A 14,564-nucleotide genomic window follows, 5' to 3' on the forward strand; every position below is an offset into this window, starting at 1 on the left:
CCGGGGGCTACATATCATACAGTACAAACAGTACAGTATGATATCTGGTGAGGTCATTGCGCTCGAAATCTTGCACATGCAGAAACTGGGATTTAGGAGAGTTTCCGAGAATGCCCTACAGCCCAGCTGAAAAAAGGTTGGACCCAGATGGCTGGAAAATTGTGGGCCTTCATAACCGCGGATAATGTATACTGTATCAGGTACAGTAGGAAATTGCCTCCAAACCACACCCGCAGGTGTATCATGACGAGGTCTTTACTCGGGAGTAATGGAGATTGTTTATGTTTTTTATGCTTATTCGGCGGGAGTGGCCGTGTCAGCCCGTGGTTCCAGTGTTTGCTTGTGTTTGTTTGTGTTTGTCCTTTCTTTCCCTTCTTCCCCTTCTTTCTCTCACGGTCTCCTCTCCAAAGGGGATCCGAGTCACGAGGAAAGGGGGACCCTGAAGGTGGGGATTTCAGCTGAGGGATACACATCACAAAATGAATAATACCTGACAATGACTGGCAGATCCAGCTGCCAATGACAGGCAATACATTGTGGTTCGTGGTGTAAGCGGCCCGTTCGCTTCTAAGAATCCATCGTGAACGGGTGGACCGTGACGATCTTACCAAAACCAAACCTGTTACGGCTGGGTGATTCCCTTTTTCTGACTTATTCTGTCATCCTCAACCTTCCTTGCGTCTGGTCTCTGCTCAACGTCATGCAATCATGGATGTCGGTGAAAATATCGTAGAGTATGACAGGACCTTGAAACAAACAAACAGACCAACGAGAAAAAAAAAACCGGGTCAGCAAGCCACCGTATTTTGCGGTCGTCTCCGGGAGATACGGGAAAGCTCTCCCCACTTGGGCCACTTAGGGTCGATTTAGTTCGATCTTGAGATCCCCCGTGTGGAGCTTCGACTTCCATCGCCTTGTACACCGCTGAATACAGTACAGCTCATATTGAGATGTCTTGGAGAAATTGTGAGCTGAGCTTGGGGCCCAGCTTCATCTGACCAAGCGAGCCTTGAATGTTCCGTCCTCTGTATTCTGTACTTGATACTATGGAACTTACAGGATGGTATGATGGCGCCTGGATGTCCAGCTCTGCCCCGCCCCCTTTCCCAGGCACATATGGGATATCAAGTCCGTCAGTCTTGATGATCCATTACTGCGTTCAGACCTTTCATCACTCGTGTCCCCACTGACCTGCCCCCCGCTGTTCCTCTTTGGGACTGTGATTCCAGGCGGGGCCCTGTAAGTGTACTCAGCCCAGGTTCAGCGAGGATCGGTCTCCCCGTCAGATCTAGTCCCTGCAGTCAATCAACTATTGGCGATAACAAATCCGCCACTTTGACTTGCTCCACAGTCTTGCAGCTGACTTGCGTCGTCCTCATTTTTAAATCCTGGGAGCTCCGTAGCGCGCCTCCCTTTATTTCTTCTTCTAATCTGGCCCTTGGTAGCCATCTCTGACTCGGTTGATACCTAATTGCTCTTTTCTGTTTTCGTTGCTGTGATACCTGTTTGTTTTTTTGTCTACATTCACAATGTTGAGGAGAATTTCTACTCAATTCAAGCGGTCGTCCAAGGACAATGGCGACAGCGAGCCTAAGAGCACAGAGAAGCCCAACAAGCGCTTCTCCAAGGTTTCTCCCACACGCAAATCTAGCTCCAACCAGGAAGAATCCCCTGCTGTGAAGCGGGCCGAGGTTGTCGCAACCTTCGAGAAGTTCGCGCAGGCCATTCACGCCTCAAATGAGCCTCTACCCAACCAGACCGGTGACGGCACCTTCCTGAAGCACGACCAGTCCTCCGGTCTGATCAATGACATCAAGTCGCTTGGATTTCGCGATGTGAACACGGTCAAGGATCTCGTCAAGAGCAAAGCCTCCGGCGAGCTTGTTGATGACAAGACCTACCTGATGGAGCGCATCATCCAGATGGTCGCTGATCTGCCCGGTAACTCCAAAAACCGCACTGAGCTCACCAATGTCTTCTTGGATGAGCTATGGGAATCAATTCCTCACCCTCCTCTTTCGTAAGGGCTCAATGGATGATCGAAGTTTATTTTGCAATTGCGCGCTAACGCTTGGAATAGCTACATGGGCGACGAGTTCAAGTACCGCTCCGCTGACGGCTCTAACAACAATCCTACTCTCCCATGGCTTGGAGCTGCCAACACTCCATACTGCCGCACTATTCCTCCTCTCACCATCCAGCCCTCCGGACTTCCTGACGCTGGCCTGATTTTTGATACCCTCTTTGCCCGTCAGGAGTTCACTCCTCACCCCAACAAGGTTTCCAGTGTCTTCTTCGACTGGGCTTCTCTGATTATTCACGGTAAGTTCGCTTCACGGTCAGCTGAAATTCACACGCTCATGCGCTAGCTCCATAGACATCTTCCAGACCGATTACCGTCAACAGCACCTGAACAAGACTTCCGCCTACCTTGATCTCTCAATTCTCTACGGTGATGTCAAGGAACAGCAAGATTTGATCCGTTCTCACCAGGACGGAAAACTGAAGCCCGATTGCTTCTCCGAGGGTCGTCTTCTGGCTCTTCCCGCTGCTTGCGGTGTTCTCCTCGTTATGCTGAACCGTTTCCACAACCACATCGTTGAGCAACTCGCCGAGATCAACGAGAACGGTCGTTTCAGCAAGCCCCGCCCTGGTCTGTCCGAGGAGGAGACCAAGGCCGCCTGGGTGAAGCGTGATGAGGATCTGTTCCAGACCGGTCGTCTGATCACTTGCGGTCTGTACATCAACATTACCCTGTACGACTACCTGCGCACTATTGTCAACCTGAACCGCACCAACTCCACCTGGTGTCTGGACCCCCGTGCTCAGATGGAGAAGGCCGGTGCCACTCCCTCTGGCCTTGGTAACCAATGCTCTGTTGAGTTCAACCTGGCCTACCGCTGGCACTCCGCCATCAGTCAGGGCGATGAGAAGTGGATCGAGCAGATCTACTACGACCTCATGGGCAAGCCCGCTGACGAGGTCACCATGCCTGAGCTGCTCATGGGTATGAAGAAGGTTGAGGGTAGACTCGATGCCGATCCCGCCAAGCGCGAGTTCGCTGGTCTCAAGCGTGACGACGGTGGTTTCTTCAAGGACGAGGAACTTGTTAACATCCTGTCTCACGCTACTGAGGATGTTGCCAGCTCCTTCGGTCCCCGCAATGTGCCCAAGGCCCTGCGCTCCATTGAGATTCTCGGTATCGAGGCTTCCCGTAGATGGAACGTCGGCTCCCTGAACGAGTTCCGTAAGCACTTTGGCTTGAAGACCTACGATACTTTCGAGGAGGTGAACTCCAACCCCGAGATTGCTGAAACTCTCCGTCACCTCTACGACCACCCCGACTACATCGAGCTGTACACCGGTATCGTCTCCGAGGAGGCCAAGGAGCCTATGATCCCCGGTGTCGGCATCGCCCCTACCTACACCATCTCTCGTGCGGTTCTGTCGGACGCCGTTGCCCTTGTCCGTGGTGACCGTCACTACACCATTGACTACAACCCCCGTAACCTGACCAACTGGGGTTACAACGAGTGCCGCTACGACCTCAATATCAACCAGGGTTGTGTCTTCTATAAGCTGGCCACCCGGGCGTTCCCCAACCACTACAAGCCCGACTCCATTTACGCCCACTACCCCATGACCATTCCCAGCGAGAACCGCAATATCATGAAGAACCTCGGCCGCGAGCAGGACTACTCTTATGATAAGCCCACCTTCATTGAGCCCCGTGTCAACCTCGTTTCTCATCAGAGCGCCAAGCTACTGCTCGCGAACCAGAAGGACTTCCAGCCCAGCTGGGGCCGCTCCATGAGCGAGCTCTTCGGCAAGGGCGAGTTCGGTACCGAGCAGCGCGAGGCTATTGGCAAGGCCCTCAACACTGAGGAGTTCCCCAAGCTCGTCAAGAAGTTCTACGAGGATATTACTGAGCGTCTGATCGCCGAGAAAGGTGGCCAGCTCGGAAAGATCAACCAGGTCGATATCACCCGTGATGTCGGTAACCTGGCCCACGTCCACTTCGCCTCGACCATCTTCGGTCTCCCACTGAAGACCGAGGCGAACCCCGGCGGTCTCTTCACCGAGCACGAGATGTACATGATCTTGTCCACCATCTTCAGCGCGCTCTTCTTTGACATCGACGCTCCCCGCTCGTACTCTCTGAACCGCGCCGCCTCCGCCGTCTCCAGCCAGCTTGGCTCCGTCGTCGAGGCCACCGTTAAGGCTGACACCAGCAGCGGCCTCTTGTCCGGTATCATGGACAGCTTCCGTCCCCATGACAACGCCCTCCGCGAGTTCGGAACCGAAGCCATCCGCCGCATGAAGGAAGCCGGCTCCAGCGCCTCGGACATCACCTGGTCGGCCATCATCCCCACCATCGTTGGCATGGTCCCCAACCAGGGCCAGGTCTTCACCCAGGTCATCGAGTACTACACCGCACCGGAGAACAAGGCCCATCTAACGGAGATCAACCGCCTCGCCAAGGAAGACTCCGCCGAGTCCGACGAGAAGCTGTACCGCTACTGCCTGGAAGGAATCCGTCTGAACGGCACCTTTGGCGCCTTCCGCGAAGCCAAGGTCCCGATTACCGTCGAGGACAACGGCAAGACCTACGGCATCCAAGCCGGCCAGCAGGTCTTCGCCTCCTTCGTCGAGGCCAACCACGACGCCAGCGTCTTCCCCGAGCCCAACGAGGTCCGTCTCGACCGTCCCCTCGACTCATACATCAACCACGGCCAGGGCCCAACCACCGGGTTCGGCGAGCAGGTCACCAAGATTGCTCTTGTGGCCATGCTGCGCGTCGTTGGTCGTCTGCAGAACTTGCGCCGCGCTGCCGGTGCCCAGGGTCAGCTTAAGAAGATTCCTCAGGAGGGTGGTTACTACAATTACCTCCGTGGCGATGGCTCTGCCTACTGCCCCTTCCCTATGTCGCTTAAGCTTCACTGGGACGGTCCCTTTGAAAAGAAGAAGCCTACTTCTTCGTAAGCCCGTTCTCCTGATTCGAGTCGAGACGAGGTTTGAAGTGCTGTCGGATTTATTAGGTAGTCTACTTCTAATATTGCCCGGAGTGGCGATGTGCTTTGTAATGTGGAGGTAATATCCCTTGGGGTTGGCTATGATTTCATGTTGCCTTGAGGTTTTTGTTGTTTGGGAGGATGTTGGTTGCGAGGATATCCAGAAATTGTTGAGTTTTGTCTATAGTATAGTGTACGTCTCATGAATCTTCCATTGTTGAATTGCTCTTATAAGTATAATAAGAAGACCCGGAGACAAAGCATGAACGTACCAACGGACATGACTGTATGCCCGGTCCCATAATGTATCAGACAGTTGCTATGACTCCAGGGGTGTACAATACCCAATGAGCCTTATTATAGTTTCTATGCCCATCTATAAACCATGAATCAAAATCAAAATCAAAATCAATGAGTGCAAGTGTATGGTAAAAAGTTTGATAATTATACTCAAATCAATGGTATTCAACTCGTTACTTGGAATCATTCCAGGATTAGTATTCGTCTCGGGGGAGCTTTGCACCAGAATCTCTTCACACATCAACAGCAAGCCAGCAAAGACCAAACGAGTCTACCGACAAAAAGCACCATCAACAGCCGAAATCCTCATTGCAAGACTTCATCGCACAATAAATGCCGAAGAAAAACGAGCACATAGCCCGAACAGAAGTAAATCATGGATACTGTTCACGTGACCGCTAGCACACGTCTCAAATCATGACGGGGGAAAAAAAGGAAGACAAAAAAATACATCAAGGCTCTGAACAAACGAAAAAGGAGAATAACGCAAAGGGAATAAAAATGGGAATGGGACTGGAACCGGGAATGGCAATCCATCAGCGCGCCTTGAATGCCAGTTCATGCATATGCAAGCACCTGTATCTCCCTATCGCCAGGCCCCTTGACTCAACGATAGGAGACCCTGAACACAGTCCAGGTCGTCTTCTTGACTTCCCCCATCACCACTGGACATGAACGCCGACACATCTGCACTGACCTCTGGCGGGGCTTTGCCCTGACCAGATTGGAGCGGTCGATTGCGTTTGCCGTTGCTGATGCCGAGACCGCGGGTGCGGTTGGCATCGCGAAGAGCGGATCGTGGCACATGCGACGTATTGCGACGACGAATATTGGCCGCTCGTGTGCCTGGAACCCAGTTCTCCTTGTCCGAATCACCGGGGTCTAATTCCAGGTCTTGCTTTCCAGACTTGGAAAATATGGGCTTCGACGGCTTCGATACAGAAACAACCTTGTAGCGTCCGGGCTGGCGTTCGGTCTCCAAACGCCCCATAGAAGAAAATGCGCGAGCCAGCTTCCGTCTCTTCTCTCCCATGGACTGAGAAATAGGTGTACTGTTGATGTCGGCTTGGGCAGCGAGACCCGATCGCCCAGAAGCGCTCCGTGTTAAGGAGCGCTGACTGCGAGACTGGAACAGACCCGGGGAAGAAGCGTTGGGGCCTGAAGTCGGTGTCGATAGAGCACTTCGGGCATCTGTGTCACAGAATGATTCCCAGTTGCGCGAATCGCGAGACCGACCAAACGTCCGATCCTTCTCAGCCATGCCTGCCCGCGGCGTAGCTGGGAAGATGGCACTGCTACTGCGTCGCAGGCCAGACATCTTTGTCCGACGTACTGAGAACATCGCCACGCGGTTCTTGGATGGCGAGGGCTCGTTCTCCCCGCGAATGACTGCCTTGCCATCGGACGACATGGCGATACGCAACGCGTTGCGACCTTTTGGAGGCGACGGCGTTAGCTCGCCCTCTGTGCGTACCATAGCCTCTCCATCAAATGACATGGACAATCGCAGCGATGGCGGGGACTTGGTCGGCGTGGTGTGTGTGATTTGTGTGTTTGTTGTCTCCTGCTCGTGTGCTCCTTCGCCCTTCATGTCCGACACGGACCGTTTTCTCTTGGGAACGGAGAGAAGAGAATCCTCCGAGGGGTCATTAACATTTTGGGAAAACTCTTCCTGCGTGGTCGGTGGCGTGTCCTCTACCACCTCGGTAGCCACGCTTGTTTGTGTACTCGGAGGCAGCTCAGGATCCTCTTTTTCATCCACGGGCTCCGACTCATCGGAGAAGTTCAGCAGCCCACCGTGCCATGGTTTCGCCATTTCTTCGCGACGGTCGTGAACGTCGGATTGTTCTGCCCCACTTGACGACCCCGGCTCCGCCGACGCGTTATCGTCACTTAAAGGTTGACCGGATGAATCGACTATGCCCGACCGCGGGCCAAGTAGTTCGTGAGGCTGAAGGGGTTTGGATTTCCGACGGTCGTTCTGGCGGCGGTTCTGGAACCAAATCTGCGCAGACGGGTTAGATGTGGGTTTAATGCGTTAGTTCTTGGCATCACATACTTGGACCTCTTTTTCGCCCAGCGAGACACGGTTTACGATGTTTGTGCGGGCACTTTTGTCGGGCTTGGGGTTCTGCTGATATTCGGATTCGAGAATGGCGTGGTCTTCGGGGCTGTATCCAACATTGCAGTTAGTCGACGCGTACTATACCCTCGACCACGTGCCATGTCAATAGCGCCCTGGAAATAGCATACCTCGTCCGGCGCCGCTTTTGGCGGGCTAGTAACTTGTTGTCGACCCGAGGAGGAAGATTCTGGGTGAGTGTCTTTTGGGAGTGAACGAGGAAGGCGTAGTTGAGAGGATTGGAGTCGGTGGCCGGGAGAGAGGGCGAAGATGAGATCGCCACCGAAGGCTCCGGATCAGACATGATACAGACTAAGAGAGCATGAGGATTGGAGGAAAGAGAAGGCAAGGAGAGAGTAGGGGGGGGAATCGGGCCAAGATGTGAAGTGAGTTGAGGCTGGTGCAGAAGTATGCAGAAAAACGTCAAATCGCGTCGCGGTGTAGGACGCGGAGTAGAAAGAACGTGGCCCGCGCTAGTAACTCAGTGCGCCTCCGAGGTACCTGCTACCTGCCCGCGATTTGCTTTTTGATCTTGGACTTGGTTTGCTTTTCGCTGTTGATTCTGTTGACTCTCTTCCTGGTGTGTCCAATGTGCTGTCTATGGCTGTCTATGGCTATCATGGCTGTCTGTTGACGCGTCGGACGATCTCCACTTAGGTTGCAGTTACATGTGCAGTTACAGGATGTTCTACGGAATATCTTGGCGCGTCCAGTACAGTGTCATTGGACCATTGAGACCACCAGACCACATCCAGGGACCATCCAGGTTGAAATGTGAAGCTGCGTTGAGAAGAGCAAATGTCCGACTGGATTTCAGGACGCGGGTGACGCGCCCTCACGTGACCCCACGCGGACCACACGTGGAGATCTCGGGTTGAAATCGGGTGGAAATCGGAAATCGGAAGTCGGGAATCGGAGAGCATCAAGAATGCAGTGTGTTGTTCAATTCCCTGGGCCAGGAATGTCTTCGGCATGACTTGAAGCATGGCACTGAGTCGCAGGTTGGGGTGCGGGGACACTCACCGGGGCCACTTGGGGGGGAAATCGGGGCTTCTTCGCTCTTCCCCGGATCCATGGTCTTTCTTCCCGTTGACTCGATACTCAATTGTGCAGTCTCAGGCTACCTGGTAAATATGTAGCGGGACCCCAATTGCGGGTAGAGCTCTCTGAAATTCGGTAATTCTGGAACATCTCTATGGGTCGATTGTACACCATATCAGTGGCCGTATTGGCGGCCACAGGGTCATTCCTCTTTGGTTATGACTCGGGGGTCATGACAGATGTGATCAACTCTCCGAATTTTCTAGACTACTTGAATACTACACAGACGTCTTCTATTGTTGGCGCTATCAACAGTACCTTTTCGGGAGGAGGTGTGTTCACTGCAGACCCGACGGCCTTGCGTTCTAGTTCCATATCCCCCAGATCAAAAAAGGACTCAACCAGCTAACCCCAATCAATAGCGGTAATCGGCTCTCTTCAAGGGGGACTGACCATGGACCGTTTCGGCCGCAAGTTCACCATCCAACTAGGAGCTTGCCTATGTATCATTGGCGCATCACTACAAGCAGCCGCACAGAACCTCCCCATGATCCTCATCGGCCGAATCCTAGCTGGCTGGGCAATCGGTCTCATGTCCATGGCCGTCCCCGTCTACCAGGCCGAGTGTGCCCACCCACGCTCTCGGGGCATGATCGTTGGACTGGCACAGCAAATGATCGGCGTGGGATTCATTTTCAGCACGTATGGGGACCACAGCATCTCCGTCGATACCATCAAGCACAATGAACTGACGACCTATAGATGGATCGGGTATGGATCCCTCCATGCACCAGATACAAGTCAATTCCAGTGGCGATTTCCTCTCGCCTTTCAAGTCATTCCTGCACTGATCTTGGCCATTGGCATGTTATTTTTGCCGGAGTCACCGCGGTATCTGATTGAAATGGAGCGATATACCGAGGCGCGGCGCATTCTTCACAGATTACACTTTGATGGCTCCAATGATGCCTATCTCGAGGCTGAGTATAGTGGCATTTGTACTGCCATTGAGACGGAGAAGGGGTTCAAAGCAACTGGGTGGATGGCTATGTTTACTGTTTCGCAATGGCGGACTCGACTCTTGTATGGATACCCTCCCAGTTGCTAATCACAAGATGAGAGACTTACCAGTATGCGCAGCCATGGCGTTGCCGTTCAGGTATTCACACAGATGACTGGTATCAATGTGATTGGGTATTACCAGACCATCATGTATAAGTCCCTTGGTATAACAGGAGATCGCATCACGCTCGTTGCCGGTATCTATAATTGCGTTGGTCCGCTCGCCAACTTGGTCTTTGTGGTCTTTATTCTTGACCGTGTCGGTCGTCGGAAACCTATGCTCTTTGCTACGGTCGCCATCTCACTTGCTCTTGTCTGTGAGGCAGTGCTGAACTCGCAGAATCCCGATGGTCAGAAACTTGGATATAGCATCGCGGGTGTTTTTTTTATCTTTTTGGTCGCAGTAATCTTCTCGATGTCTTTTGGGCCTTGCAGCTGGTGAGTTTGCATCGTTTGCTCGTGTGTTTGAAATTCGCTCATCGCGTCCTCCTTGCTTCCAGGGTCTATATGGCTGAAGTCATGCCCATGCAGATCCGGGGTAAAGGCAACGCTTTTGCTGTTGGTATTGGGAACTGGGCTGTCAGCACCGTCTGGAGCCAGATCTCGCCTGTTGCTTTGGGGAAACTCAAGTGGCGATTTTATCTTGTTTTTGTCGCGTGGAGTGAGTTGATTCTGCGTTTTTGTCGTTCTCGCTTTTCATCGCTGACCGGTTAGATCTCTGTATATCCCTTCCTGTGATCTATTTCTTCTTTCGGGAAACCAAGCAGAAGTCACTCGAGGACATTGACTTGTTGTTTGGGGGACGGCCGAATGCACTGCAGGAGGATAGGGGTGTCGCGCATCCCCCCAAACTGGATCTCCAGCAGTTTGATCAGATCGAGCTGGACACATCTGCAAGTAATCTCGAGAATGCATCCCGAGTCGGTCATCGACACAAATAGAATTCAATAGTCGCATTTCTGTCAAACCACAGTACGTTCAGTCCGACATCTGACCATGCCAACTCCTTTCGCAGGATATTACTTCCGTTCAATGAAACCCCTATCCCTCGACACTTCGAATCCTTGCAGTTCGAGTGTTGACGGTATCTTCGGAGCTGGTATGCCACCTTTCGGACTCGCAACATACAAACATTTGGCCTCGATGAAGTAAAGTGGAGTCTAAGATACCATCTTCTCTCTTGAATACTACATGCTAGAAACTTCGAAGAATGTACAACTCCAGACTGCAATCCAACCTTGCAACGTCCAAGCAGGGGAGTGGAGCAATGAGGCGCATATAGTCTTGGCCGAGTTTAAAACAATTAAACATGCGGCTTGAAATGGAAATGACAGTACACCAGCAACCTTCATAACAACAACAACAACTATGATAACCAAGCCACTAGATCGCAAGACCCAATAGCTAACCCAATAAATTAATACCTCAATACCACAGACCGTTGGACCTATCAACTTCACCCTCCAAATTCAACTCGTGTCACCCAAGGACAATTCAGCCGATCAACATTCCGCCGCCAAAGCCACTCTTGGCCTGCCTATCCCTTCCCCTAGACACCCACCTTATTGGGCCAATGATGCAGGGAGGGGAGCACATTAAGTTCAGAGTGAGTTGACGCCCAAATACCGTGTGAAATCTGTGTATCCATCGCCTCTCTTCCCCGCTTTGACGGGTCGATCATCCCCAGATCCCCTGCACTCTACTCTTACTCTGCTCCTCCTCCGGTCTGCTTGTTTTCACCGGAAACTTGGATGCGAACCTACGTCTAACTGGCTTTCTCTTCTTTGTGGTGTGGTGCTGCGCCATACCCTCAACTTCTCTTTGAGCTGGTCATCGCGATCGGCTGAAAGTATCGACTTCCCTTTTCAAGCTGGTCTTGGTGGTAAAAGCGCACGGTCAAGCCTGTGCAGTCGGATTTGATCGTTTGGCCTACTGTTCGCCGCCCACCACGCTGGTTGTTGATCATACGCGACGACGATTCGTGCGACCAAGACCGGGAAATAAGTCATGGCCGAAGACCAACATCTGAAAAACAGCCATATGGCCATCGTGCTAGGTATCGGGCTTGGAGTGGTGCTACTTATTGTGCTGAGTTTAATGTGAGTGGAATGCGATCTGATTGTGCTGCTGGATCTCGGCTGTTCTCTTTTCTGGTCCTTCATTTTTGGCTTTCTGATACATTCCCTCCGTATCACATGCAACACAATTCCTGACTGTATCACCTAGTTTGACGATTGTCATCAACCGCCGGGATCGGCAGTCATTTCTGCGCTCGAAGAAAGATCCTGACGAGCGCTTGCGGAGTTTGGATGCCGTGGCTCCAATTTGCACGCTCGAGAAGTGGTGGACTACCACGAAAGGGAATCTGGGGCTGTCCGAGGCTGTTGATGGACAGTTTGTTTGGTATGTCGCTTTGAACCCGTTCTGTCGGTGGTGTTTGCTGTCCTGCAGTGACTGACTTCGGATTCAGTGCTGTCTGCTTGGAGCAAGTCGATCGCGCTCATGAAATTCGCCAACTGCGCTGTTTGCATGTCTTCCACCGAGAGTGTCTGGAAAAATGGTTTTTAGGTGATCATTTCAATTGTCCGCTCTGCCATCGAGCCTATTATGCGTCGAGTACACCGCCCCGCAATGATTATGTATGGATGGTTTGACTCGGGTCCATCCATGTAGGGAATATGGGCTAGGATCATGCCTTTATGAATGAAATCTTCAACTTCACATAATTATGACTTTCCGATCAATGCGGCAAGCCTCATGTAGCTCGTCTTATTGATGTTGCAGTGTCAAGGCGCAAATCCCTCACCAAGAGACATGAACTCGGAATTGAAGTCCCACATAGTGTTGTAATTCGACCAGTTCAAGAAGTTGTCGAGACCTGATGTCACATCATCTACCACGTTCTCCTGCGCCGGTTCGGGATCAAGAAGTCGGTCAAGAATCTGAGATAACTTTTTCTCGGCTTCTTTGCAGGTAGTATAGTTACCGTGACCAGGACATGATACCCAGGATAGGAAGGAAACAAAAACGCTCAAGTTTCGAATCAATTCCGCGCGTGGGAGTGGGACAGTGTGAGGGCCGGGCTCATGTGACTGGCGTAAAAGTTCGAGAAGAAGAACGCTCGCAGAGGGTACACCATAAGTGAGGACCTGTACATATGTCAGCAAGAGTCGCCATTTGGTTCACAGGAATAACAGACAATCCATGAAAAGTGGCGGTCAAGATCCACCATCGGAGTTCGAAAAGAGTTCACACGGATGACAATTGCTAGAATTCGACGTGAGACATCGCATAGATCGTCTTGGCCAGTATTGGTGTGCTTCACGACTGCCCTATAAAGCAAAAAGCAAGTATAGAGGTAATCTAGATAGAAATAAACGATTGTAAGCCATCCATCATGGAATTGGTCATCCAATCTGCGATCATATCGAAGATGATCTGGAGCCGCTCCCCATATGGCACGAGACTTTGCTTGGATTTCCCTTAAGAGAAATTGTCAGCATTTATGCAAGTGTCCACCAGGCCCGGAAAGTTAAATGAGATGACATACTCGGATTTTTGGATCAGATTATGTTGTTTTTGGGTACCCAGTACAACCTCAAGAGCTTCTTCCCGAATTATGGCCAATTGATAACGAAAAATAGTTGGGGTTACCAGGTGTAGCATCCCTTTCGTGTTCCAGCCGGCACTGTCCAGCTCCGATATAGCTTTGTTCAGTACATCACCACCGGCAACTAGATCATCATCACTCAGATCCAATGGAGCAGTGGGCGTACAGAATTTACTGTTCATCAGTGGTGGTCGCCCAACAAAAGTCGCTACCATTTTGTCCATGTAAAAGGCTGCAGTAAAACAGCGCCTTCGCCATTGACGAAGGAAAAACGGACAGTTATCTGCGCCATCGTTCTCCAGGTGCAGTCCAGCCGCATAGATTGTGGATACTAAATCGCCCAGTCGACGCCATGCTTGATAGCCTAGGAAAAGTTGTTAGTGAGTGGAGATGAAACAAATGTTGCACCAAATGAAAGACCGTACTGGAATCACCATACTGCTGTGTTCGCAGCATGGTATCATTGAACTGCAATATCGCGAGCAGTTCGTTGACCGACGATGCCTGGTCACAGAATCCAAGACATATCGTACTTATCACGGTCAGTTGCTCTAGTAATTTGTCTTTTGCCCGAGGATCATCGGATCCCTGGGTAACTTCAGGATCGCTGTCTGGCGTAATGACCAGCTGCATTCCACAAAGAGTGAAGATGGATCCAAGGGCCTCCCAGCGGAGGTTACGCCCAGTGAAAGACGCACAATATTCTCCGGCTGTCATGGACTTATGTGTCCGCATTGGTCGGGCAGTATTCTGAAATATCTGCGTTGCCAGCTCTTGCAATCGTGCGGTTGGATCAGGGGAATTGAACCCGTCAAACATGACACGCACTGAGCGGAGAATTTCATCCATAACCAATTTCGGTACGACTGTATTCCATGTTCGAACATAAAATTTTTCAATCAATGCATGGTGCATGTTGAAGTTGTGCAGAAATCGCAAGACGTCAACCCCGGATTGCAGTCGATCAGGTTCCACTACTAGCCCCACGGATGACTCCGTGTTCTCCTCGGGCTCGAATGGAATCTCATTGCGGTGCTCAGTCAAGACTGCAGAGAAGCTCGTCGAGCCCAAGTATCCCGGCAGAGCCGAAGGTGGCTCTAAGGGCGCAAAAGGCGCCCACTACCCAGCGACCCTGGGCTGGATGCACTGCTCCCCACATTAGCATTGTGTCATGATTTGGTGCAAGGGGTTCGCTCGTACTTTGAAGTTGGCTGGCTTGTCATTCGACTGGAAACAACCGCCGGGTTGACCGCATTCGATGGTCTTCTTCTGGTCATGGGAGCTGGGTGGTAGAAACATTTATCGCTGATTCGCTTTGCAGCGCACCTGCGGCAGACGGGTCTGTCATGGTCACATCGCTGTTTAGATCTACGACAGGGCTCGCATGATTGCAATGTGCCATTTCGACGTGTGGCTG

The 14,564-nt window shown here is 51.8% G+C and overlaps 5 protein-coding genes across 5 annotated transcripts; 3 read left to right on the forward strand and 2 right to left on the reverse strand.

Annotated features, from left to right (window-relative positions):
* Positions 1-1,529: 1,529 nt before the first annotated feature.
* On the forward strand, positions 1,530-4,983 carry N7511_010512 (peroxidase/cytochrome P450 family protein; the record flags this gene model as incomplete). The annotated part of the gene is made up of 3 exons (XM_057132889.1): positions 1,530-2,020; positions 2,081-2,322; positions 2,378-4,983. The coding sequence occupies 3 exons, from the start codon at positions 1,530-1,532 to the stop codon at positions 4,981-4,983; spliced, it is 3,339 nt and encodes a 1,112-aa protein (XP_056980877.1).
* Positions 4,984-5,898: 915 nt separating this feature from the next.
* N7511_010513 (homeobox domain-containing protein) lies at positions 5,899-7,738 on the reverse strand (the record flags this gene model as incomplete). Its single annotated transcript, XM_057132890.1, has 3 exons — positions 5,899-7,317; positions 7,372-7,483; positions 7,566-7,738. 3 exons carry the CDS (start codon positions 7,736-7,738, stop codon positions 5,899-5,901), a joined length of 1,704 nt encoding a protein of 567 aa, XP_056980878.1.
* An 891-nt stretch (positions 7,739-8,629) lies between these two features.
* Positions 8,630-10,478, forward strand: N7511_010514 (sugar porter family MFS transporter; the record flags this gene model as incomplete). The annotated part of the gene is made up of 5 exons (XM_057132891.1): positions 8,630-8,807; positions 8,898-9,558; positions 9,616-9,975; positions 10,038-10,198; positions 10,252-10,478. The coding sequence occupies 5 exons, from the start codon at positions 8,630-8,632 to the stop codon at positions 10,476-10,478; spliced, it is 1,587 nt and encodes a 528-aa protein (XP_056980879.1).
* A 1,066-nt stretch (positions 10,479-11,544) lies between these two features.
* N7511_010515 (putative RING finger domain protein) lies at positions 11,545-12,105 on the forward strand (the record flags this gene model as incomplete). Its single annotated transcript, XM_057132892.1, has 3 exons — positions 11,545-11,636; positions 11,764-11,963; positions 12,008-12,105. 3 exons carry the CDS (start codon positions 11,545-11,547, stop codon positions 12,103-12,105), a joined length of 390 nt encoding a protein of 129 aa, XP_056980880.1.
* A 218-nt stretch (positions 12,106-12,323) lies between these two features.
* Positions 12,324-14,062, reverse strand: N7511_010516 (putative C6 transcription factor; the record flags this gene model as incomplete). Its single annotated transcript, XM_057132893.1, has 4 exons — positions 12,324-12,686; positions 12,737-13,019; positions 13,088-13,511; positions 13,573-14,062. 4 exons carry the CDS (start codon positions 14,060-14,062, stop codon positions 12,324-12,326), a joined length of 1,560 nt encoding a protein of 519 aa, XP_056980881.1.
* Between the last annotated feature and the right edge of the window lie 502 nt (positions 14,063-14,564).

The sequence above is a fragment of the Penicillium nucicola genome (genome assembly GCF_028828085.1).
Source record: "Penicillium nucicola strain IBT 29836 chromosome Unknown utg000010l, whole genome shotgun sequence".
Taxonomy (NCBI): Eukaryota; Fungi; Ascomycota; class Eurotiomycetes; order Eurotiales; family Aspergillaceae; genus Penicillium; species Penicillium nucicola.